General features: G+C 41.8%; 1 protein-coding gene across 10 annotated transcripts in view; it reads right to left on the bottom strand.

The window, feature by feature from the left end:
- caprin2 (caprin family member 2) overlaps positions 1–16,206 on the bottom strand; it is a 69,319-nt gene extending 53,113 nt beyond the window's left edge. For 8 of the 10 annotated variants that reach the window (XM_080190680.1, XM_080190671.1, XM_080190672.1 and 5 more), the window contains exons 1-10: positions 16,079–16,206; positions 14,766–14,825; positions 12,367–12,453; positions 11,565–11,803; positions 8,962–9,044; positions 8,670–8,822; positions 3,660–3,706; positions 2,048–2,419; positions 1,935–1,976; positions 450–581 (exon numbers count right to left, since the gene is read on the bottom strand). In XM_080190680.1, the coding sequence (XP_080046806.1) occupies positions 450–581; positions 1,935–1,976; positions 2,048–2,419; positions 3,660–3,706; positions 8,670–8,822; positions 8,962–9,044; positions 11,565–11,803; positions 12,367–12,453; positions 14,766–14,825; positions 16,079–16,123 (1,260 nt within the window). In that variant the 5' untranslated portion in view covers positions 16,124–16,206. The remainder of the gene's footprint in view (positions 1–449; positions 582–1,934; positions 1,977–2,047; positions 2,420–3,659; positions 3,707–8,669; positions 8,823–8,961; positions 9,045–11,564; positions 11,804–12,366; positions 12,454–14,765; positions 14,826–16,078) is intronic. The other 2 variants (XM_080190677.1, XM_080190681.1) reach the window with 1 other exon arrangement.
- Positions 16,207–26,992: the final 10,786 nt, after the last annotated feature.

Genomic DNA, 26,992 nt, shown 5'->3' with positions numbered 1-26,992 from the left:
AGTAGGTACATTTGTTAAATAAAATAAATGACTTTTTTAACCACTTTCCCAAACGGTCTGTCAAATTCAAATATCTGTGTATACATCTGTTCCCCATACCATTTCAAATTTTATCATTTAGCTTAAAAAAATTCTGTCGTCTTGTCAACATGTACTTGCACAGCTCATCTATGTTCTCCTGAAGTCAACTATTTTAAATTCAAGTCATCTGCAAACATGTACCAAATCTAGGGCTCCCAAAAGGCCTGGGGAGCAGGCTGCATACACTGCCATTCCACATGGTCTCTTTCCACTGTCCTTCAAATGCTAACAAGTCTATTTGTCATTTCAAGTTCCTTTTGAAAAATACATAAATGCCAATTGAAGCTTATGATCAAGAGTAACTGGTGAAAGGAAAAAACATTAGAACACTGGGCCAGGAAGCTACAATGTGCAAAACAAATACATGCCTGAATGAAATGACATGTCCCTTGTATTTGGGACATCAGGTCTTGAAGCTTCTGCCTCCTGAGTTCTGGATCCTTTGGCAGTGACGAGTTTGAGCAGAACTCTCCAGTAACCTGCTGCACCACCTTTGACACCTAAAAGGATTTAAACCAGTTCACAAGATGAGTTCCACATTAAAATTCAAACCAAAAGAAAACAGCTGCTTAAAACAGGAACAACATCTTGACAGTGAGAAACATGGGCAAGTTCACCTTGCTACTAGAAACAGACTAATTGAAAAGCAAAATTCTTCTTTGGTTTTGTAGCCTCTTATCTGACTTGACCACAATATTTTGCAGTTAGTTGTGGATCCAGGTTATATTTTTTATTGGATGTGCATGATGGAAGTTAGCAACTGACACCAAGGAAAAGCTTGCAACCGTCACCTAGCTGGGAAATTTTTTTTGTTCAGTTTTGGTAAATCTACAAAAAACTTCCAATTGTTTCAGTATGAGAAAAAATGCCATAGCCACAATCTGTTGGGACTTCAAGGATGATCTAAAGCACTAGCGTTTCTTCTAATCCCGATTAGCGAACATAGATTCCGTTTTTTCTGCTAGGTGCCACAAGTCAGTACAACACAACACTGTTCATTCAAAGGTAGCGCAAGACTTTATTCAGGCACGTATTTGTTTTGCACATTGTAGCTTCCTGGCCTAGTGTTCTAATATTTTGTTTTTTCCTTTCACCAGTTACTCTTGATCCAGTAAGAAATATAACCTGGATCCACAACTAACTGCAAAATATTCTGCTCAAGTCAGATAACAAAGAGGCTAGAAAACCAAAGTAGTTTGCTTTTCAGTTGAAAAGTCTGTTTTTAGTAGCAAGGTGAACTTGCCCATGGTGAATCCAGCATGGAAGTAATCCTGTACATTGTCACTGTGGTTCCTGGGTTCATGAAAATAATCCCCCTCCCCAGGGCCCCAAAACAAGGAGACAAAATCTTTTGCTGCAATACACGTGAAATTAGAAACCAACAGACATCAACAAGAGCCCAATCTGAAAATAAGACCCAGCCGAAAGGCCGTGGGAGACTGTTTCATCACTTCAACCAAGCTCAAACTTTCGATACCCGTCCTCCAAAACATAACCTACACCAGTCAGGTGAAAAGCCATTTAAATCATGTGTTGGGTCAGAGCATGCTAGCCAATTTAACACAGTGGCACATTTCCTTCCCTATCCACAGGGAAAAAGGTAGGTATAAAGTAGAATTTGCTGAAGTTGAGTTTGTTGGGGAGCAAATGTGGGGTTTGAGATCTACTTGGCTGGCTAAAGGCTCATTCCAAAAGTTAGGTCCATTAGAAGAGAAATTCCTTGTTATTTGTGTTCCAAAGCTTCACCCCACCATAGTAGCCAACAGCAAAATTAAAAATGTGTGCCATTTTCATAAACAAGTGCCATTCATCACCACTAGTAGGTGCTTCAAAGCAAATTAGGTTTTACCCACTTGCTTTGCTTCAGTTTCGTGTTTTGATATACGATCCCGTTTCTAAAGAGAAAAAGAGGACCATTAGTCACGAAATACAAGCATTTCCTGGCCAAAGCCTACCACCTTCTCACCTCTTTGGGCTCAGGCAGATTTCTCTTTGGTTCAGCTGATTCTTTTGGGACAGATCCCGATTCCCACCTTGGTGTCTCCGGCACGTCAGCATATTGTACATCCCACTTTTTGGGCTGCTCCTCCAGTTTCTGATTGACGTACTCTGTACCCCATTTTTTGAGGGATTCCTTGTCCTGTTTTGCATCAACATACTCGTCGTCCCACTTTTTAGGAGACGTTTCCTCCTGCTGCTTTCTACTGACGTAAGCAGTGTCCCATGTTTTGGGAACATCCTCTTGCTTCCTGCCAACATACTCAGCTTCCCAGTTCCTTGGTTTCTCTGGCTGTTTTACAGCATAGTCATTTTTGTTCAGGTACTGCCTATTCAAAAACTAAGAAACAAATTCGATTACATTTAACTCCACTCACCACTATGAGCAAAGTATCAGAACAAACACAAACTCTCAATTTCTGCTCATTCTACTGAAGTGGAAAAGGCTATTTGCTCACTAGTCCTCCAATGATGAGCTGAACACAAGTCCAGCGCAAAAGTTACCACTGCTCAAGAGATGATTGTTGAGGCAACCTCTGATCAAAAGCAAAGATGATCAGTCCAGCAGTACAAATTCACCCAACTGAAAGCCTCAATGGGTCAGGTTGACAATGAGAAAGTTTTCAGAACATGGTTACCAATTTCTTCATCGTCAGCTTCACATCAGTTTCTGATCAGCTATTTATAAGTGAATCTTGCAGAAGATAATTCTCTTAAAAAAATCTGGCTTTGAAATATTCATCAGTGAAGTTGCCACAGTCCCACTTGACGATAGACACTTCCCCTACCCCACCCCCTTGAGGAAGAGAGCTGACATTATGATTAACCAAAGGATCACCACACCTCAGGCAAGGGGCACAGTGGAGAAGGTAGTGCTTCATGAATAGCCTCGTATGGAAATTGAGCCCATGCTGTTGGCATAGCTCTGCATCACAAACCAGCTATCCAGCCAAGATATTTTAGCATGAACAAAACACATTTGAGAATAAAAACAGCACACTTGAAACAAATTTTCTAGTCCTGCCCACTGTAGGAATCACAGGTGAGATAGAAGGTTCGGTAAACCATTAAAGATCTGTTGACTTTGCACTGGAATTTCCAGTCTCTGGCTGGGTGTGATTGGAAAATCCCATCCAAGGTGAATATTAGTTTGTGGTTCAGTGTTAGTAATCTCAAACCCACACAACCTTTTGAAGCATCCAAACTTCAGGCAGACTACTGCAGTAGTGACAGAGTTTGGCATTATTGATGGGGAGGGGGCTTTCTCATTTTTGTCCAATACTTAGCAAAACAGCAAAAAAAAAACCTGGTTACTCAACAGTTCTTTGTAGGAAATGCAGCAACACGATTCTACATCGAAACAGTGATTGTAATTCAGAGCATGTGGAAAGCATGACCTAAACAAGTTTTGCTTCCCCAGTCTATCATCAATTTGAAGTGCATATAGGAAAACAGAACACAACTAAATGCAGCACAGTTATCACGTAACTGGTACTCATTTCACAATTTCCCCTCGACAGTGTAAAAGCCTTCAAAACCATAATTTGAAAAGGATGGCTATGAGCAAAACTAAGACGTACCTCTCTTGGCTGCATTTCACTCGAGCACAAAAAATGCCGGTCAGACTCTGCAATAAAAAAAAGCAGTAAGTTTAAAACTCATACAAAAAGGTTACAAGCAAGCAAGTGCACCAAATCTAACAGTTCAACATTTTGCTAATCTCCAGGAGGTATCCAGTCTTTAAGGTTTTCAAAAAAGTTTACCTTGAAGCCAGTTTTTAAAACATGGGGCCCCCACTTACAGCTACATACAAAAACCTTTCACAAGAGCTGCAAGATCCACAAGTATGATGGCATTGGGTTCAAATGCATGATTACTGCCACCGCTATTACAGTTTATAAGACATCAAGTCATCATAGAGATTAAACCCCAGGATCCAGTGATGTATTAATGAGTACTTATTAAATGCTAATATTGGCAAATCCATTTACTCTACAGCAAGTGGCAGGATTTTGTGCTTGAGATAATTAAACATGCAGGCTGTTAGACTAGATGGGACCAATTGTAAAAACCACGTGCAGCTTGTGATTAAAATTTCCCACTAAATACAACACTTATTCCACAGAAATAGGGAAAAGGTAAAATGATAAGTTGAAGCTAACCAACCATTCCACATCTGCTCCACGCTACCCCGTGCCCCCCCCCCCCCCGAAATAAAGCCAAAACTCCTCTCCAGCTCAAGAAAATAGAAACCGCCATCAATAACAAACTTCCACATTCAATGCACTAACTACCAAATCTATACATTGCATTATAGAATGGAGCTACCCAAACTAAAGTAATTTCCTCCCATTCTAACTCAAATATTAGACTATTTTTATAGTCTACACATCCATCATTCAATAAGATTGAAGGCTTGACAGAAAACTGAACCCTGATCACAATTATATATATTTTAAATAGTCAAATGGTCAAAATAATGAAAGAATACATCAGTACTCAATGTCCCTTGTTGTTAAGTCACCTCTTCACACTTGCAGAATAATTTCATCTTTCAAGTATGTGAAAAAGGACAGAACAAGATAGATACTGGAGCATCTTTTCAGGGCAGTTTTTTTTTAAATCAAAACTGAAGCACATTTTCTGCCCAAGAGGTTTCTTGAGTTCTGCCTTCCTATTTGTTTGAAGCAAAAAAAATTCCAAAGTCAAAAAACTCAATACTGTCAAACTGGGCAAGGATCCCAAAAATGTGGCTATGTTATTGAAAACCAAGGACAGCGAACTCATAGGGCTAAGCCCCATCGCAAAGCATTCAACCCTATGAAAAAGGAATCGAGCTTCACTCAATCACTAAAGAAGCAAAACCACAAAAAAAATTAAACACTTATGGGAAAATGTATGTTTACACTAGCAGAATTAAAGGAAAGCCCTCATTAGAGCCAATTCTACTAACATGCACTACAGAATAGTTTGTGCAGTGCAACAATACCAAGACTTCTCCATATCCAACCTAAAGGAAAGGTTTACATTAGTTCTCATTCGCCAATATTAGGAGGCAAATGAAGTTAATTGCAGATTCAGGTCTTAATATTTAATGAAGCCATGCAAGGTACAGTAATTGGGTTACTGAACTAGAAATCTAGACAGCTGAACTGATAGTGATACAACACCAGAGCAGTCTAGGAATTTAAAGCCAATTATTAAATAAATTTGGATTTCAAATTATGAAACTACATGATAATACAGTGAAACAGTTTAAAACCCACACCTCAGGCAAGGCTCAAGAAGGCAGGGGCTTCAGGAATAACTTCAGCCAGTACAGAAATTCAACCCACACTGCCAGCACTGCTCTGCATCACAAACAGCTGTTCAGCTAACTGAGTTAAATCGACTGCCAAATCATTCAGATTATGGTAAAAATCCAATAATATAACTTGGGTATTTACAGAACAAGGGGCGGGGGAGTCACGTCAATGGTGGAAAACAGGGCCCTGAAGTAGTAACCACACATGGAATAGCTTTCCAATTATCCACTGGCTCCAGAGCTAAACAGCCACACAGAGAAATCCAAGTTGACATCACATGAAAACATAAGTGATTGGTTGGTGGATATCTTATCTTCAAAACACACCTTACTGTAAGGTTGGGAGTACAGTACTTAATTACAAAATAAAGCAGAATTGTCACATTGCAGGAGACCATTTAGCCCATCATGGCTTAGTACTATTTCCTGCTTCTTCCCCCTAGTGCTGCAATAGAATCTGCCTCCATGAGAAATTGTAGCTGCAGAATGTGGGAGCTCCTGAATGCCAGTGTGATCCTGGGCCATAAGAGATAGGAGCAGAATTAGACCATGCAGCCCACTGCTCCACCATTTGATCATGGCTGATGTTTGTCAACCCCGTTCTCCCACCTTTTCCCTGTAACCTTTGATCCACTTATCAAGGACCTAATACACTCCATGAACTGACATCAACAGCCTTCTGTAGCAATGAATTCCAGATTCCTCCTCACCTCTGTTCTAAAGAGAGTCATCTCTTTACTCGAGGCTGTGCCCTTGATCCTAGACTGTGCAGTCAGTGCCTGCAACTGAAGAAACTATGATGCAGCCAGCCAGCTAGTGGCCAAGTTGCAGACACTGGTGCAGCAGAGCAAGGGACAGTTAACTGGACACTTTGGCCAGAATTTTACTGGCTCAGCAGTTAATGGCTCATAGAACAGAATGCTGTGTTGGCTTTGGGCAGGGTTTATGAGCCTTGCCCGAACAAAGGTCGTAAAATCCCAGCCTACGTACCAGGAAGCAGTCATACCTCTTAGGATAAGGTCTTCTGATTTGGTCAGCGAGCAGGGACAGTAAGGTGTACCCAGAAGATACAACCTTAGTCTTTGCCATTGTCCAATAGGTCCAAGGTTCTTGCAACCTGTATGGATGAAAGCTGCAGCAGCAGGGTGGCTCAGCAAACTAACCACAGCACAGGAAGCCATTCAAGTAAGGGAAGTTAAATAATTGGAGGGCAGTAAACCCAAGAGCAGGAATCCAGAGAGCTGCATTGTCTATCTGGTCAAAGTTCAGGATATCTGGATTAGAGAAGGATTTGCAGTGGGAGAGGAAGATCTAGTGGTCATGGTCCACATACGTACCAATGACAGGTTAAACTAGGAAATAGATTCTGTTTATGGGGTATGACCAGCTAGAGGCCAAGTAGAAACTCAAAGGGAATGATTTCAGGAGCATGATCTGAACCATAAAAAAACTGTCATAGGATAAATCAGATGTGAGGAAGGACTGCACGACTTAAAGACTGGTGTATAAGAAATGGGTTTCAAATCATGGAGCATTGACACTAGTACTGGGGAACTGGGAGCTGTACCATTAATTCAGTCTTTTCCTGAACACTGTCTAGTCATAACCAGGGAAATAGAGAGGACTTTAAAATGAAATTAGGGGCAAAGGATTAAGTTGGAGTAAATGAGAGAAATAGAGATGGCAAAAGAGCAAGGTAAGAATGTTAAATGATCAGAATGTACAAACCAAAAAAAGTGCACCAAGACTAGAGGTTACAAAGAAAGTAGACAGAACTAAAAGGCTCTGTAGCCAAATGTATGTAGCATTCATAAAGATCAATTAACAGCACAAATTGAAATAAACAATCTGATAGTCACTGGAGATACTGATGCATGGTGACAAAGACTGAGACATGAATGTTCAAGATTTAGGAAAGAAAGCAAGGAAAAGATGAGTAGGTAGCTCTGTTAAGGAATGATAGTCCAATAGAGATGACCTCAGTTTGAGCACATACACATTTTAGTAGTTAATAAATGGGCTCTTTGATGCAAGAAATCTTATTTGATTGGTTTTTATTGCATACAATTAAAGACATTCTGATTTGGAAAAGGTATATCTTGGTCTAAAGAAAAAAGCTTCCTTTGCTGTGATCAATCAAGGATGACCAAATAGGAGAACGCTGATTCAATCCCCTCCTCAGTTATAACAGACCAGCTATACAGTGGACATGTAAGAAAGGTGCAGCAATTAATTACAGGCAATTTTAATCTGCATATGGATTGAACAATCAGATTGACCAAGTTAGCCTGGATCATGAGTTCAGCGTTGTCACAACAGTTTCTTAGAGCAACACTTTAGGTGGACATAGACTGCATGCTGATCTGGCAACATGCAATAAAATAGGATTAGTGAATGACCTAGTGAAGGTGTCCATGAATTTCAGTCTGAGAGGGGAGAGCATTTAAGACGAGCTTTCTTTTAAAAAAAAAGGGCAATTTTGAGGGCATCTGGCAAAAATGAACTGCAAAATTAGGTAGAGGAGAGATTTAATTGATCATGCAGTGGCAGACACTGAGGAAATATTTCAGAATTATCAGTAAAGATAGTCAATGCCCCATCAATGGCTAAAGTTAAATGTACAACTCCGCAAGTCAGAAGAGTGTAAAATACAGCAGATAATTACTAAAAGATTGAGGAAGAAATTAGAATACAAGAGAAAGTAATTAGAAACATCAAAACTGATACCAAGAGTCTGAGGTATGAGCGTTGTTTTCAAGAATGGGGGAATTAATGGAATGGGAAAATAAAGTAATTGCAGGAGACTTGAATAGATATCTTGCATCAGTCTTCACTGTAGAGACACAAATAACATTCCAGAAAAAACTGGAGAAATCAGGTGAAAGGAAGGTAAGTGATCAGCAGGGAAAGGGTAGAGAAAATCATCAGAAATCAAAAGCTGCCAAGTCCCCAGGGCCTAATGGGACTTCAGCCTAGGATCTTGAAAGATGCAACTGCAGATAGTAGATGCATTGGGTAAAATGTTACAGCTACATCATGGTAGGAGCACAGTCAGAAAGGCAATAAGCTGTTCAAAGGTTCATCCATTACAGCAGGACTAGAAGATTCCAAAGTGGCTGTAAAAGTCCACCCATTGATTTTAAATTTTCCCAAAGTTGTCCAGATTCTGGATGCTCTGTCAGAGATAAAAGGAGGGTGACAAAACAGGAAACTCCAGGCTAGCTACCTTATTGATTATAGGAAAGCTGAAAGACATTGGCTAGTTGGATCTTGCCATTTCACGTACCAGAATCCTTTCCAGACAAGGCCTTGGAAGTTACTTGCACCTCTTTGATTTTATCTTCAGTGTCATCATTCAGCAACCCATTGCGAGGAACTGGAATTCTATCAAAGTAGGTACAGTTCAATAATTTACCTATTGCCTCCTTCAGGTGTTTATCTAGGAGAAAAAAAATTTAGAGGATAGTCACTATTGCACATCAACATGAGTACTCAATCCAGAAATTTGAGTCACAAATCAGACTAATTAGTACACAAGATAAAAACCCAAATTCACCAAGAAAAAGATTTGAACTTACAGGTGCTACCAGCCACCATTTTATCAGCTCCTTCTAACAGTTCCCACATTTGATTTGACACCAATTCTATTTGATCTTCAAGGCTGAAAAGACAAAGCTTCAGGTCATTCCTTTTCACTCCCATCACTGGGGATGTGAACACACCAGCACCTCACTAAATGGCTTGCCTCCCAGTAGCAGGGTATACAGAAATCCCTGCTTTTCAGACCAATAAAACAAGTTTAGTTTAAAACAGGGACTACAGTGTGCTTTATATACATTAAGGTATATAAAAAGACACCTGTACAGACAATACATATATTGAACAAGTAGAGTTAAACTGTATTTTTGTATTTTCTTGTGAGCTTTAGTCAGACAATTTACCCCTTAGCATAATGGGAAGTAAGTATAATTAGACAGATCACATACTTTTGGAACAATGAAGCATAGAGCATATATCCTATTATCAGGGGCAGGCCAGGCAGCTACTGGCATCCAAGGTTATCGAAATGAATAGAAGGATTCAGCTTCTAGCTGTAATGAATAGCTGCAATTCAACCTCTGCTGAAAGGGACAGAAAACAGACGAGAATACAACTCCCTTCTAGTTCTCAGGACTGCAGGTGTTAGGAGGCACCCTTGAACCTACCAGATTTGCGTAGGTAAGGTTACTAGGCAACAGAGGAAAGAACTTCTGGATTCAGTTGACTGATGAATTCCTAATTCTGCTGACAGGTAGAATGCTATTGGCCAAAGTAAATAAAGTGTACTTATGTAATTGGACCATCCAACTTGGGTGAAATTTGGGCAGGAGGATCAAATCTTCAGGCATGTACATCTGTTGTACTCATGTGTTGCAATATCAGAGATCAGAATTTTACGACCATTTCTCTCCCAAGTGGTTGGAGGCTTACGTAGAGCAATGGCACATGGAGTTTAACCTGGACAAATGAGGTAATGCATTTTGGAAGGTCTAATACAGATAGGAAATGTACAGTAAATGCCCAAACCCTTAAGAGTATTGATAAGCAAAGGGATCTGGGTGTACAAGTACACAGGTCACTGAAAGTGGCAACGCAGGTGGAGAAGGTAGTCAAGAAGGCATATGGTATGCTTGCCTTCATCAGTTGGGGCATTGAGTTTAAAAATTGGCAAGTAATGTTGCCGCTTTATAGAACTTTAGTTAGGCTGTACTTGGAATAGTGTTCAATTCTGGTCGCCACACTACCAGAAGTATGTGGAGGCTGTAGAGAGGGTACAAAAAGATTTACCAGGATGTTGCGTGGTATGGAGCACATTAGCTATGAGAAGTTAGAGAAACTTGGTTTGGTCTCACTGGAATGACGGAGGTTGAAAGGCAACCTGATAGAAGTCTACAAGATTATAAAGGGGCATGGACAGAGTGGATAGTCAGAAGCATCTTCCCAGGGAAGCTGTCAATTATTTGGGGGCATAGGTTTAAGGTGAGGGGCAATGTTTAAAAGGAAATATATGAAGCAAGTTTTTTTACAAACAGAAGGTGGGTGCCTGGAACTCACTGTTGGAGGTGGTCATGTAAGCAGATATGAGAGTGACTTTTATGGGGTAGAGGTTCCAAGAAGGCTAGGAGATTTAGTTCAGTTGGGCAGCATGGACAGTGCAGGCTTGGAGGGCTGAAGGGCCTGTTCTTGTGTTGTAATTTTTTGTTCTTTAAGTGCTGTTCAAATAAAACAACAGCATGATCTTTGCAAGTCTGTGTTAAGCTAAGATCAGCTGAATGCAAGACTGCTCCCCCCCACCCACTGGGAGGCCCCAGGAAAATCCCCTTACACCCCCAATGACATATTAAATCTGTGCCAAACCAAAAATCAGAGGCAGAGGTGCAGTTTTGTTCCAAGAAATAGGTTTAGATACTGGATTAATACACTTGAGACATTAATGTAAAACCCACTATCAAAAATTCTTCTTGCATTCACTTTCTCAAGGAACACTGCAGGAAAACAAGGTTATAAGCAAACACATAGCTCATTAGCAATATTAAGTGAGACAGGAATAAGTGCTGAATGCATAGTTGCCCCCATGATGCTAATTGATGGCAATTTCAACCTCTGCAGCAACCAAGACATCACTTGATACCACGGCAACACTGCTACCATCCAAAAATCAGAAAAGAAAAATCTCTTCCAAAGACTCACTCCCACAAAAAGTTGTTCACCAGTGATAACAGATACTCCACTTTATTCTAACCCCCTGCTGTGCTCCACACATAGTTGCTTTCCTATAAATCAAGGTGCTCCTTTGAGACTGATACTAAAATGGAACCAGATATGGAGATTCTCAAGCATCTCTTCCACGCACTGCCACCTGTTAATCTTGCTTCAGAAGTCTATGGAGGTATCACTTTAGATGGATGGCTAAATTTGCTGATCACCTATCTACATTTCAAAAGCAGAGTTTGAATTGCAAGTTAAGTATTACTAATATCCATTTTAGAGCCTGGAACTCCCTACCCAACAGCATTTTCACCACAAGGACTGCATTCAAGGGGCAAACAACAAAAGTCAGTGGCAACCATTAAGCCAAGGAGAGATTTTGTAAAATGTCAGACAGATGAAGCAAACTACCTCATGTCAAGCCATTACTTACGATATTCTTTCATCCCTTTCAGGGCAAGCAAGTTTGCAGAAGTCCTTGAGGAGGCTGATTTCCTTCCGAGAAATAATAAATGCACCATTAATGCCATCTTTGAAGTCATTCTGAACATGCTCCTGTTTGAAGTTCTCTAGTACATATTTAATATGCAATACTGTACGAAGACGGCGCTTCTCCATTTCTGTCCTCATAAGTTGCTCACGTCGCAGCATTTTCTTTTGTGCTTTTAGCAGCTGTTCAAAACAAATACAGTTGAGTTTACACCAAAGTCTAATGTTCCCCTTGATAATTAGTCCACTCACTAGACCAGATTAAGACACAGGCCTAGGTTCAATTCACCAATCTCAGTTTGAAGCAGCGCAGCAAATGGCCTTCACGTGCTTTCATTCAGGGATCTGGGGAAGGAAAGTGGTGAGTTCATGCTCTTAGATCACTGTCCTTGATCAACCTTGAGGTTAGTGTAAATTTGCATTCCCAGCAGACTGCCCCACACAAAGCTGCCTAAACCAGAGGCAATTTTAAACCCGTATACTAAAAGATTGCACAATCCCAATCTACCAACTGGAATTGGCAACATTAAAACATGATGAATAAAGTAAGATATCACATCCAAGAATGACTGATAGCCAGTTATTCAATGTTGGCTTAGCAAATTGAAAGCTTAGCTGTTACAGCAACAGTAATGCCATATCTTGACATTTGCAACAATCAGGGACAGCAGATAGCACAATACAACTTCAACTGCAGCGCTCATTATCCAACCCTCAAACCCTTAGCAGCAAATGAAAGATCTTACCTCTTGGTTGAGTGCAACAAAGGTTTTCTGCAGCTCCTTGGCAAATTCCAGATTATGAATTACTTCTTCATATTTGTCTACGGCATCCTGTGAAAGACAGCATTTGGGCATTATGGTTTTGTTTGATAGTAACAAACAAAAGACCTCAATGACTAATGTCACTCAGGGATCACCAAGCTTTACTTATGGCATCTTAGCAAGAGGGGCCAGTTTACTGAGTAGTTGGCAAATGTTTAAAATATTTGCACCTTTTTTTAAAAAAGTATAATTCTAATCAAAGTTGTTTTCTCTTGCAAAATAGGGAGTCAAGCCTTCAATAATTGAGTACATTTGTCCCTTACTTCTTTATAATTGCCTCTCCCACACCCCCACAAATAGCTTCTCATTAGGTCACAAAACCACCAAAAAACCACAGCAATGCAATTCATCTGGAAGGAGCTCGTTCGATTTTTCTCTTACCTCCTTCTACATATTGCACAATAGAGAGAAACAAAATTATGGTGCTTATAGGAAGATGAAAGATCCATTTCTGGTGATGGATGTCCCCATTCTTGATCATGTCATGCTTACTGATTCTCCAGCTTTACACAACCAGCTGCTCTAGCCAACATAGGCCACAAGAGGGTTAACAAATGCAACAATTACAAAGGTGGGATTTAAATGCCAGATGTCACAATGCGCCATGTGCATAGGCACCACAGGATAACGTTACACAAACCTGCTGTGGATCCTACTCATCTTACTCCAACTTCTGGAGTCCCCAACAAGGACCCCATCCCATTTCTCATCCAAGTGCCATGTCTCATAATTGATCATCAGGATTCATGATCAAAAATTTTCTCCAACTAAACTTTGGGATGCTGGAAATTATTATGTTTAGCCCCCCCCTCAAACTCCATTCCCTAGCCACTATCAGACTTCATAACCTTAATTGATACCAAGAGAAGCACAACCCTACATCAAGCCCATCATAGAAATAGTTTGCTTCCATGGTCATACAACATTGCCTTTTGGGAAACTCTCACCCATGATCATGTTACACCAAGATTTAATTGTTCCATCACTCTCCTAGTTAGCACCTTTAAAAAGAGGTGGTCATTCAAACTCTGCTGCCTGGATACTATCTTGCCACCCGTGCTCAGAGTTGTTTGTATTAGACAGGGATCACATATCACCCTCACTTTCAAAATTCCTGTATGGCCTCTTGATCGCCAAATCTACCAGCCTGTTCACCAATCCCAAGTCTCAAATGGCTCAGTGTCAGATTCTGCCTGATCAAGCTCTCAGTGCAGCATTTGCAGGACATCTCATCATAAAAGGCAAAATACAAACTGAAACAGTGACAGGCATATGAAGTTTGGATCAGCTAAAATCAAGGGCTGGTGAGCAGCGTACAAAACAATTCCAGGCTTTGGGTATTGTCATTTGTATGAGAACGTGGTTTCATTGCAGTACTTGTGTATTTTGCATCCAGAATCCAGTAAAAAACTGCCACTAGTTCTGAAAGCCTCACCTCACCCTTTAAGTTGGCAATTTAATATCTCCAAAGCAAAACTTCATACAAAATCCAGTTTCAGTGGTAAGATCATTCAAAGGTGATGCACAGATCTCTGAAGGTTGCCACTCAAGTGGCTGGAGCTGTGAAGAAGGCTTATAGTGTGTTAGTGTTTATTAACATGGGGTTATGCTACAACTATACCAAACGTTGGTGAAACCACATTTGGAATATTGTGTTCAGTTCTGGTCACCTCACTATAAGTCGTATGTGGAAGCATTGGAGAGAGTGCAGAGGAGATTTACCAGGATGCTGCCTAGTTTGGCAGCTAGGTCTTATGAGAAAAGGTTGAGGGAGCTGGGGCTTTTCTCTTTAGAGCAGAGGAGGATGAGAGGCCACTTAGAGGTTTATAAGATGAGGGGTATAGATAGAGTTGACAATGCAGAAACTATTTCCTCGGGCAGATGTAACTGTTACTAGGGGGCATAACTGCAAGGTTCATGGTGGGAGATATAGGAGGGATGTCCAAGGTAGATTCTTCACTCAGAGTGGTTGGGGTGTGGAATACACTGCCTGCTGTGACAGTGGAGTCAGGCACTTTAGGAATTTTCAAGCGGTTATTGGATAGGCACATAGAGCACACTAGAATTATAGGGAGTGGGATAGCTTGATCTTGGGTTTAGACATAACACGTCACAACATTGAGGGTCAAAGGGCCTGTACTGTATTATGTTCTATAGTAAATTGTGCCTGTACAGGTAGCCTAGGGAATGCCAAGATTGTTCAAGCAAGCTTAATGGAAGAGAACACTGTCAATTTGGTAAGAACAATGGCAAATGTTATGCAATTGGAAAATTTAGAAGATTACCAGCCCCCAGCATGAAATCAATTCAAACATACATACCAACTGATCTTGATTAAGTTCTTCTCGTTTTAGGCGTTCTTTATAGTCATCCAGTTTTGCCTGGAAAAAGAATGAGACCACCACATGGTCATGCAACTGGAGTATGAGCTCACCTTTTTTAAAAAAGTGTTCACTGCATTCCCATTTGTTAAATTTATTAAACTATATTCAACACCAGAAATACTCAATGTCAAGCTGCAGCATTCGTGTCATCCACAAAGGTGTAAAGTGCACAAAATGCTGCATAAAACAAGCAACATTACAAGCTTCACCCCAAAGAGGGCAATGGTAGGTCAATTGCTGCATGCATTCTAACAGGACAGAGAACCAAGCCCTGTCTGTGAAGTATGAAGCAGCTTTCGAGCAAGTTACTTAGACTGGCACGTTTTAGCAATAAAAACAGATAACCGACTTATTAACGTGCTGGAAAATGAAATTATTAAATTCTGTACAGATACTGCCAGACCTGCTGAGTTTTCCCAGCACTTTTTGGTTTTTATTTCAGATCTGCAGCATCCGCGACATTTTGCTTTATTCACATTACAACCTTTTTTTTGGAAGGTCGATAGAAAGATTAATGCAAGTAACTTCTGCCTGGGGACATAGGTTCGTCTGAAGCAAATATATATTTGAAAATGTAAGCAATGCAAAAGGGACCAAGCTCCCTGATGAATGTGCAAAGGGATTACACATTTGGGCTGTTTATGTTATGTGCAGTGATTTATCACTGAAGACAACTGGGGCAGCGAATGCAATTTAGACAAACATGTTCTGTGTGTTTGTGACTGTAATATCATTGAATTTTGTTAAATAGCCCAGGGTGAACTAGTGTGTCCAATTTTATTTAGAAACCTCCAGACTTAGCCAACACGGCATTCACGCTGCTATTTTAATCTTCCGCAAATTAGTGTTTAAGCATTCCACTTTTTTTGGAAGGGGGGGGGGGGCGGCGCTGAGAAAGGGTGGAAATCTAGCTGCGCAATGTGGGCGCTGCCCCTTTTAACACTTCAAATGCAAAACCTGTGTCCTCAATATAGAAAAGTAAGGTTACCTGTACTGTTTAAAAAAACAAAAGCATTTTAGCGTAACGAGTAGCAAAACAATGCATAGGGAAAAATATATTTTTAATTGCAAAGTTTAAGAGTTGACTGATTTTTGTTTCGCGGATGGGAGGGAGAAGTGTGTAACCCAATGCAATGCAGCTGGACTGCAGCAACTGACACTGCAGAAATTATCCAGGTAACATTAAATGGATTCAGAGCCATAGCAGCGAGGGAGGGGGTTATGAGGAGAGGCGAAGATGCTCATGTTACCTTCCTTTTCTCAATGTTTCGGATTTTATGCTTGAGACAGATCATGCCATTCTCCAAGTACGTCTCGTACGCCTGATATTGGTTGTTAGCCGCCGCCAGAGCCTGGCTGAAAGGGGCCGGCCCCTGGACCACGGAGCTACTGCTGCCTCCTCCTCCTCCTCCTCCTCCTCCTCCACCACCACCACCGCTGTTGCTGCTGCCACTGCCACTGCCACCTCCACCGCCGCTGGAAGGCGACCTCTTCTCGGCCTTCATCTTCATCTTTCACCGGCTGTTGCTACCGCTGCTGCTGACTATGAAGCTGCTCCGGAGGGAGGGGAAGACAGGCAGCAGAAGCTGAACCATGGGAGAATGGGGAGTGTGCAATGGGAGGCTGTCCAGCTGCTGCCGCTACACCACTGGGTTATGAAGTGGATACAGGGGGAGGATCTGCTACATCCTCCCGCCGGACTGTAGCCCGGCCTCCGGCTCGCGCCGCCGCTTTTATGTCACCGAATCCTGTGAGTTCTCCCTGCCGACACCACGTTCCATTGCGTCCCCCTAACGTTCCAATCAAACAGCACGCGCACCCCGCACCCGCCGCGCAATTCCGCCCGCCCGCAACATTGCAAATACCATTTTTTAAAAAAAATACACTTGACATCCTTTTTTTCTTTTTGCAATTAAATGCAACGGGGGCAGATCGATTACAACGAACTCGCCATGTGGAAACCTTTGCAACACCGATCTAACATCAAAAACCAAATCAGTGCAACATGTACAAATAAAATGCAACGTCTATAATCGAAGCTCTCTTGTTTTATCTCAAAGCGGATGTTGGAATCGGTCTTGTTTTACCCTCCAAAAAAGTATTTGCAATGAACCTTGATTTTATTTATTTTTTGTATTTCTATTTGTAAAGTTTCATTGCCCCATCATAGTGTGATATATTGTCTTGAAGTTTATACTCTTCCTTAGTGTTGGAATTTTTATGTTTGTCCCACTCTATCATGATATGGATGTTTGCCCCACACGATCATGGTCAGGGAAGGCATGGTTGTTAACAGCAAATGATAGCTTCTAAACGAACCTTCCGTGCAAAGTGCTAAATTAGATGAAATTATATTATTCTAAAAAAGATATTTTGCCCAATCTGTTGCATATTCAGTTCACTGCCTTTTTGTTGAATGTTATGGAGCAGATTTTCGAAGTTGAGCAATCAGCAATATAGGAACTGCACTATTCTGCTGCTGTTATTTAAAGGGACACAGTTTAAAATGCAAAGAAAAATGTTTCCATTTGTAAACAAGCACCACGTGATGACATCAATTATATCAAAATAGCCCATTGCATCACTGACTGACACGCGATGACGTAGGGAGATGTTTGTCAATTATTGGTGGTGAGTCTCCCAGAGCAGTGTTTGTTCAGAAGTCTATTTGCACCCAAAAAATTAATTTATCCCATCATCTGTACCAAACAATGTGGAAACCAGAATTAATGGAAATATACTGATGAATTATTAGGCAGTAAAAGTTTCCCTGAGCGAATCTTTCCCTACTCCTTTTTCCCTAGACAATATCATAGCATCCCTACAGCGCAGAAGGAGGCATTTGGCCGATCTGCACTAACGCTCCGACAGAATGTCTTATCCAGGCTCTCTCCCCCACCCTATTCCTGTAACCCTGCACATTCACATTGGCTAATCCATCTAACGTACACATCTTTGGACTGTGGGAAGAAACCGGAGCACCCGGAGGATCCCCACACAGACAATGTGCAGACATTGCCCAGTCACCCAAGGCTGGAATTGAACTCAGGTCCCTGGCACTGTGAGGTAGTAGTGCTAACCACTGTGTCAACAACTCTCTGAATGTGACTTAAGTCGCATCCCAGCCCCTCCAAGCCATCTCCCTCCAGTCAAACTCCATTGTGACAACAAACCCTACTGATTACAGGGGAAATGATTTTTCTAATCTTCTTTCCTAATGCAATGTTACTTCCCTGCAGTAGTAGAGCTTAAGAAATAGGAGCAGTAGCAGACTGTATGGCTTTCCAAGCCATCTCCATCATTCAATAACAGTTACATGAATTAAAGGCACAAATAGAAACAAGTCTGAAAACCATTACCAAGACATATTGCAAGGGCATCAATGTTTGAAACCAAATATTCAAGAGCACTTGATATTTCAGAATGATAGGCAGCAAGGAAAGGAGGATAGAATGCCTCTGCTAATAAAGGACAAAATCAGTACAGTGGTAAGAAATTATCTTGGCTCAGAAGATCAAGATACAGAATCAGTTTGGGTGAACATAAGAAATAGCAAGGGAATAGGTCACTGGTGGGAATTGTCTTTAGGCACTGAAAGTAGCTACTGATCAAACAGAGTATAAAGCAAGAAATACTGCTAAATTGTGAGACATTTAATTTCCATATTGATGTGACAGATCAAATTAGAACATAAGAACATTAGAAATAGGAGCAGGAATAGGCCATCTAGCCCCTCGAGCCTGCCCCGCCATTCAATAAGATCATGGCTGATCTGTCGTGGCTCAGTTCCACATTCCCGCCCTCTCCCCATAACCCTTAATCCCCTTGCCTATCAAAAACCTATCAACCCGCGTCTTAAAAATATTGAGCGAGGCAGCCTCCACCACTTCAACGGGCAGAGAAGTCCAGAGATTCACCACCCTTTGAGTGAAGAAGTTCCTCCTCAACTCCGTTCTAAACCGTCCCCCCTTTATCTTGAGGCTGTGCCCCCTAGTCCTACTGTCCTTTCTGAGTGGGAAGAGTCTCTCCACCTCTATCCTATCCATCCCATTCAACATCTTATACGTCTCAATGAGATCTCCCCTCATTCTTCTAAACTCTGACGAGTACAAGCCTAGTTTATTCAGCCTCTCCTCATAGTTCAACCCCCTCAACTCCAGAATCAGCCTAGTAAACCTCCTCTCCAAGGCCAAAATATCCTTGCGTAAGTGCGGCGACCAAAGCTGTACACAGTACTCCAGCTGCGGCCTCACCAGTGCCCGATACAGCTGCAGCAAGACCTCCCTACTTTTATATTCAATCCCTCTCGCTATGAAGGCCAGCATCCCATTCGCCTTCCTGACCACCTGCTGCACCTGCAGGCTGGGTTTTTGCGACTCATGCACAAGGACCCCGAGGTCCTTCTGCACCATTGCATGCTGCAGTTTTTCGCCACGTAAGTAATAGTCCTTCCTACCATTATTCCGACCAAAGTGGACAACCTCACATTTGCCAACATTAAATTCCATTTGCCAGTTCCTGGCCCATTCGCCCAGCCTATCTAGATCCTTCTGCAGACTCTCCAAACCCTCCGCACAATTTGCCTTTCCACCAATCTTGGTGTCATCAGCAAATTTCGACACCATACACTCGGTTCCCTCCTCCAGATCATCTATATAAATGGTGAATAGCCGAGGCCCCAGCACCGACCCCTGGGGCACTCCACTGGTCACCAACCGCCAATCCGAATAGCACCCGTTGACCCCCACTCTCTGCCTCCTATCTGACAGCCAATCCTCTATCCACGCTAACACCCTACCCCCAACTCCATGCCCCCTGACCTTCTGTAATAACCTCTTGTGAGGCACCTTGTCAAACGCCTTCTGAAAATCAAGAAAGACCACATCCACCGGCTCTCCTCTATCCACCGCCCTAGACACATCCTCATAGAACTCCAATAAGTTCGTCAGACACGACTTCCCCTTAACGAAACCGTGCTGCGTCTGCTCTACCAAACAATTCTCCTCAAGATGCCTCGCTATTTCCTCCTTGATGATGGATTCTAACATTTTACCTACAACAGACGTTAAACTAACCGGCCTATAATTCCCCGCCTTTTGCCTGCCACCCTTCTTAAACAACGGCGTAACATTAGCCATTTTCCAATCTTCCGGTACTTTCCCGGAATCCAGCAACGTTTGGAAAATAATCACCAAGGCATCCACTATCACCTCCGCCATTTCCTTCAGAACCCTTGGAAGCATTCCATCCGGTCCTGGGGACTTGTCCACAATCAGTCCCTCCAGTCTGTCGAGCACCACCTCTCTAGTAACAATAATGTCATTCAGGCCCTCCACTCCTACCATCTTTCCATCGCTAACACCCGGCAAATTATTCACGTCCTCCTCCGTGAAGACCGAAACAATAAAGTTATTCAGGGCCTCAACCATTTCCCCATTCCCTACCACTAAGTCCCCCCTCTCATCCTCTAAGGGTCCAATGTTCACCCTAGCCAGCCTCTTCCTTTTTATGTATTTATAAAAACTCTTGCTATCCTTTTTTATATTAAGCACTAGCCCAGCTTCATAGTTTCTCCTACCCTTCTTTATCAACTTCTTTGTCATTCTTTGTTGACATCTAAACCTCTCCCAATCCTCTTCTCGCCCACTACTCTTAGCTACTCGAAACGCATCCGCTTTTAATTTAACACTTTCCTTCACCTCCTTCGTTATCCACAGCTGATTACCTCTCCTCCTACGATCCTTTATAATCATCGGAATAAATTTCTGCTGAGCACCAAGAAAGATCTCCTTAAAGATCCTCCACTGTTCCTCAGCAGACCTACCTTCCAACGCACTCCCCCAATCAACATTCGCCAATTCCTCTCTCATCCTACCATACTCCCCTCTGTTCAAACAAAGGACACATGTCCAGGAACCCACTTTCTCCTCCTCCATCTGCATCAGAAACTCCACCATACAATGATCACTCTTCCCAAGAGGATCCTTCACCACAAGGTCACTAATTCTACCCGCCTCATTACATAACACCAGATCCAAGATAGCTCGCTCCCTCGTCGGCTCCAACACACATTGTTCGAGGAAACTATCCCGGCAGCATTCCAAGAACTCCTCCTCAAGCCCACCACGTCCAACATGGGCCGACCAATCAATATGTAGATTGAAATCCCCCATAATTATCGCCGTCCCATTCCTGCACGCCGCATTTATTTGCGCGTTAACAGCCTGCCCCACCTCCAGATCATTATTTGGGGGCCTATAGACGACACCCACCAGCGTCTTCCTCCCTTTGCTGTTCCTAATCTCCACCCACAATGATTCCACTTTCTGCTCTTTGGTTCCTATATCATCCCTTACCACCACCCTGATGCTATCCTTAATCAGCAGAGCTACGCCCCCCCCCCCCACTTTTTCCTCCTGCCTATCCTTCCTAAACAGTTGATACCCCTGGACATTCAGGTCCCAGCCCCTGTCACCTTGCAGCCACGTCTCTTGAAACCTTGAAGACGACTCGCCAGAATGTATTTGGAACAGTTTCTTAGAGTGATACATTGTAGAACCAACCACAGTACAGACTATTTTCAATCTGGAAATGTGTAACGAGATGGGATTAATTAATGATCTCACAGTAAAACATCCTCTAGTGAAGAGTGTGCATGACATGGTGGAATTTCAAATTCAGATTGAGGATGGTGAACTTGGGTCTTAAAGTGGTTAAATGTGGACTTGAAAATTGATTAAAAGGTAAGAGAGTAAATAATTAATTACAGAAATTAGTGGAGATAGTTCAGATTTCTCAAAATGGTATGACTGAACTTCAAAAATAATTAATTGACTGTTAAGTGTTTTGAGCTGTCTCGTGATTGTGTTATATAAATTCATGTCTTTTTTTCTTTATATTCCATTTGAGAAAGACTCCAGCAGAAGGATGAACTATCTACTTGAAAGTCAAAGATGGTATCAAAGATTGAGAAATTTTAGAAACAAGCACAAGATTTCTAAACAAAAGGAAAAATAAATAAATTATGAGTGTAAACCAGTGAGAAATATAAAATCAGACACTCAGAGCTGCCACAAATACATTAAAAAGGAAGAGAAAAGCTGAATAAAATGTTGATCCTTTGGAGGATGAGACTGGGGAGTTAATAATGGGAAACAAATAAATGTCACCCTTTGAACAAGTATTTTATACATGTATTCATGGCAGAAGATACCAACGGCATTCCAATAATAGTAGCTAATCAAAAAGAAGTGGAAAGAGGAATTTAAAACAATCATTATTATTAGGAAAAACTAGGCAAACTAATGAGACCAAAGATTGTCACTTCCTTTGGACCTGATGGTTTGCTGCAGATATAGTTACATTAGTTGTAATCTTCCAAAATTCCCTACAATCTGGGAAGGTCCCAGTGAATTGGAAAACTGCAAATGTAACTCTCCTATTCAAGACAGACAGAAAAAAAACTGTCAGCCAGTTAGCCTAACCTCTGCCATTGGGAAATTACTAGAATCCATTATCAAGAAAATAGTTGCAGGGCATTTAGAGAATCATAATGCAATCAAGCAGAGTTAACATGGTTTTTACAAAAGGGCATTGTGCTTGACAAATGTATTAGAGTTATTTGTGGATGTAACAAGCAGGATGATTAAAGGGGAACCAGAAGATGTGGTATATTTGGGTTTCTAAAGGGCATTCAATAAGATGCTGCATTAGTTAGTTCACAAGAGCTTGTTGCGTGTGAACTAATTAGCATTGGTGGGAACTGACTAAGTAACAGAAAGCAGCAATTGAGGATGAACGGGTAATTGTGCGTACGGCAATTCATAACTAGCAGAGTGCTACAATGATCAGTGCTGGGCCCTCAACATTTTGCAGTTTATATTAATGACTTGGATGAATGGACAGATTGCAGCCAAACTTACTGATGATACAAAGGTAGGTAGAATTGTAAGTTGTGAGAAGAACATTAGGGGCAAAGCAGTGTCATAACTCTAATGCCAGGGTAAATTCAGGGCGCCATCTCCAAACAACAACTGCATCAATCACATGATGCTATTTTGAAATGTCAATTCCTTAATTAGGCCATAGGTGAACTTGGTGTCCAATGAGTGGCACAAATGCCTCTAGGAGGCAGGATCTGTCTAAAACATGCAAACAATAAGGGCAGAAGACAGCCATGATGAGGGCTTGCCACTGTCTCGCTGAGGAGAGCGGTCAGGATACCAAAAGGGTAACAACATAGAAGCTTAAAAAAGTTTCTGGCCAAATCAGAGATAATATGCCTGATCCATGTAAGATCTCCCATAGTCCAATAAATTCCAATTAATCAAAGAAATCATTTCCCTTTGCCCGGACTGTTTAGATTCACCAAATCCACTTTGAAAAATTGCAGTTTTGACCTCACCAGCCCACTAACATGCTTTTCAAGGAGCTTAATGGGCCGTTAATTGTAGGCAAGCAGGTTCTCTGTTACCTTCCTGGCCCCTCGTTTTGAAAATTGAGGACTGCCACAGAAGTGTCGGGATCCAAATTTGCCGATGAGGAATCTGATTTTTAAATCACACCCGCACCCCATCCTGACTCTGCTAACAATTAAAAATCTGACCCAAAGAATCCACATAGCAATATAAATAGGTTAATTGACTGGGTTAAAATTTAGCAGATGGAGTATGATATGAGGTTGCCCACTTTGGCAGGAAAAATAGAAAAGAGAATGGAAAAAGCAAACTGAATGCTGCAAAGGTATCTGTCTACTTGAATCACAAAACGTCAGCATGCAGGTACAGCAAGTAATTAGGAAAGTAGTGAGTTATTCATCTTTATTACGTGGAGGATGGAATATAGAAGTGGAAAAGTCTTGCTACAATTGTGGAGGGCATTGATGAAACTGTACCGAGAGTACTGCATACAGTTATGGTTTCCTTATTTCATGAGAAGTATATTTGTATTTGAGGTAATTCAGAGAAGTTCATTAGGTTGATTTCTGTGTTGAAAGGATCACCAGGATTGTTTGTCTTCTAAATAACAATGATATTCATTGGTTGTGAAAGATTTTGGCAAATGAATGGGCTTCTGAACACACAGAAGCATGCACAATTCATCCCTGGCTATTCTCTTAAATTCTGCTCTCTGTAAACCTCATTATGAGAAGATAAAGGAGCAAGGTAAGCCCATTTGGCCCATTTTAGCCTGCTCTGCCATTCAATAAGATCATGGCTGATTTGATTGTGGCTTTATTTCCATTCAATAACATTCCCTATAACATTCAACTCCCTTGTAGATCAGAAATCTGTCAAATTCATCTATTTTTCCATCACTCTTGGGTTGGAGGGTAAAGAATTCAAAATAATCTGTGTGAAGAAATTCCTCCTCATCTCTGACTCAGATGGGAAATCCTTTATTTTGAAACTGCATCTCCTAGTTCTAGATTTTCCCATGAGGGGAAACATCTTCTTGTCACCTACCATGTCAAGCCCCATCAAGATTCTTCTGAACACCATTGAGTGTAGACCCAACCTGCTCAACCTTTCCTCAAGACATTCCCTATTTCTTTCTGCTTCTTCACCCCCATTTGGAATTGTATCCTTTAGTTTATATTGTCCCTCTTTGTTCCTCCTACCAAAATGAACATTTTACTATTTTTGGCATTGATTTTCATTTGCATATTCCACCAGTCTGTCTATATACTCTTGAAATCTGTCACTACCTGCCTCATGGTTCACAATTATTTCAAATTTTGTGTCATCTGCAAATTTTCAAATTTTGCCTTGTACTCCCAAGTTAAAGCCATGAATACATAGCAAGAAATGTTGTGGCGCCAGTTAAGGCCGCTGTATACCTGCTTCCAGTTCAAAAAACAGCTGTTCCATCACTACTCTCTGTTCAGTGTCACTTAGCCAATTTTATACCCAAGTTGTTGCTGTCCCTCTTATTCCATGAGCTTGAAGTTTGCTAGCAGTCTGATTACCAAATACCATTTGGAAGTCCATATACACATCAACCACATTACACCCTCATCAACTCTCAGTTACCTCATCAAAAATCTCAGATGGTTAGTTAAACACAATTTGCCTTTAACTGATCGGTGCAAGTTTTCTTTCATTAATCCACAATACTCCAAGTGACAGTTTGGGCAGAATTCTCACACTAAGACTCTAAGTGTCAAATTCACGTGAAAACTGGAGTAATTCACACTTTTTTTTCAATGAGAGTTCAGAGAAGAATCTCCCAAACTCTGTGCGCTGCAGAGGCCACCAGCATGACCATCATTAAATTTCAGGGATGGGGTATATTCGTGCTGGAGAGGCTGAATTCAGTGATCTGAGCTGGCTATTACGCATGCGCCGATCTGTCAGTGCCAAGATCGGTGCATACATAGTGGCCCCACACTGCTGGCCTCCCGATTACTGGTCAGCTCGATTGCTGGCCAGTCCTGTGACTCCCACGATGACGGCTTTCCACATCCCCCCAAGGCCCAAACGTTGGCCCCCCCCAGACCATTCTTGGGCCCAGCCCCGACCCTCTGCCCACACTCCCTGACAGTAACACTACACCCACACTCCCAAACGCCTCCCCTCCACAATGCCGAACCCCAAGCAGGCTGACACCCCAGCCTGCCCCGATCACTGACCTCCCTCCTCCCCCCACAAATCCCAACTGTAGAGTGGCAGTGGACCACCCATTCCCACCAATTGCCCCATAGCCCTGACCCCTTGGCACTGCCTCATTCCCAATGGGCAGTGCCATGGTGCCTCATGGGCATTGGCACTTTGCCCCTTGCATAGTGCCCAGGTTGGCACTGCCAAGGTGCCAATGCCCAGGGTGTAACACCCCCCACCGCCCGACCCCCTGGGGGCCCTGATTGTCGCTCTTTACTCCAGTGGGGTCGGGCTGCTAGCTCCCCAAAGGTGGGGAGCTAGTGTCATCCCTGCTGGAGTGAAACACTCTTGCAGGGTGGGAGACACTAGCGGACTCAGAGACTTCAGTCCCCGGGCCTGCTAACGATATTCAAATAATATTTAAATGGCCATTTAAATAGTCTGTGCATTTCCTGTCAATTTCTGGCACAGAGCAGGCTCTGCCGGAAATCCAGCGCCAGGAGGTGCTAGCAGGGGTGCAAACACACATGCAAAGTGGCCACAACAAGGTGGGAAAATCATTGCCTTAATGTTTCCCACTCCTGTGAAGTGTCTTGGAATATTATACTACGTTAAAGGCACATTATATGTCGGTGTTGTTGGATAGTCATTTCTAAAAACATTCCCAACATCAAAGTAGTTTATGCTCCATACAAACTTCTTCCCACCCTACTGTGCCTAATCCTACCATACCTCCTTCTAAAGCTTCCTTGTGGAGAGAACACAGATGTGGAATCTTGCAGTTCTGCAACTATCTCTGCCAAATAATCAATCAATTATTAATCTTATTATTTGGTTAATGCTAAACTAGCTGCTCTTCAGGTTAACATGCATGTATTAATCAGGTGCTAAGGTTATCACATCTGTCAAGATCACATCACATTAATACTGCAAGCATTGCATAGAGCAGTTTGTGTACAGAACACATTTGCATTCGCGTTTTCAAATGCAATTATTACAATCTTGGTGGAGACCAGTAAAGTTTTTTAGAATCTAAAAACCTGGGTATTTACTGAAGCCACAAGATTCACTGTTTTAAACAAAGCTTGCTCCACAAAATCAGATAAATTGAAAATTAATAGCTACATTCTATCTTAAATAGTCATTACGGTGAAGATATTAAAAGTACAAAATTCTTAACTCAAATTTCCTTCCATAGACATTTGACTTTCACCCCAAAATCCCAAATTAGAGACATATCAAAATATTGGGATGAGGATTACTTTGAAGATTTGTATAAGGGTTGAGGTTCTTGGGTCTTCGGTTTACTTCTGGCAAGATTTCCCTTCAAGTCTCCTACAACAACCCCAAGGTATAGACTCCCATTTCATAAGACTTGCCAGCAGCTTAAGTGTAGCCATTTCAGGTCAAAAATCTTCTAGTTTCAATGTTCTTTAACTCTGATCTTGGATCAAGGACTCTCTCTTTCTTCTCAGCTTCTATATCCCAGAAGTCCAACTCACTATCAGCACAATCTTTCAGTTATCAAGGTTTTTAGAACTCTTGACAAGAACACAAAATTTTAAC

Source organism: Carcharhinus amblyrhynchos, chromosome 6 (assembly GCF_965287045.1).
Source record: "Carcharhinus amblyrhynchos chromosome 6, sCarAmb.v2.hapA, whole genome shotgun sequence".
NCBI classification, from domain to species: Eukaryota; Metazoa; Chordata; class Chondrichthyes; order Carcharhiniformes; family Carcharhinidae; genus Carcharhinus; species Carcharhinus amblyrhynchos.
This window is presented reverse-complemented; position numbering and strand designations above follow the sequence as displayed.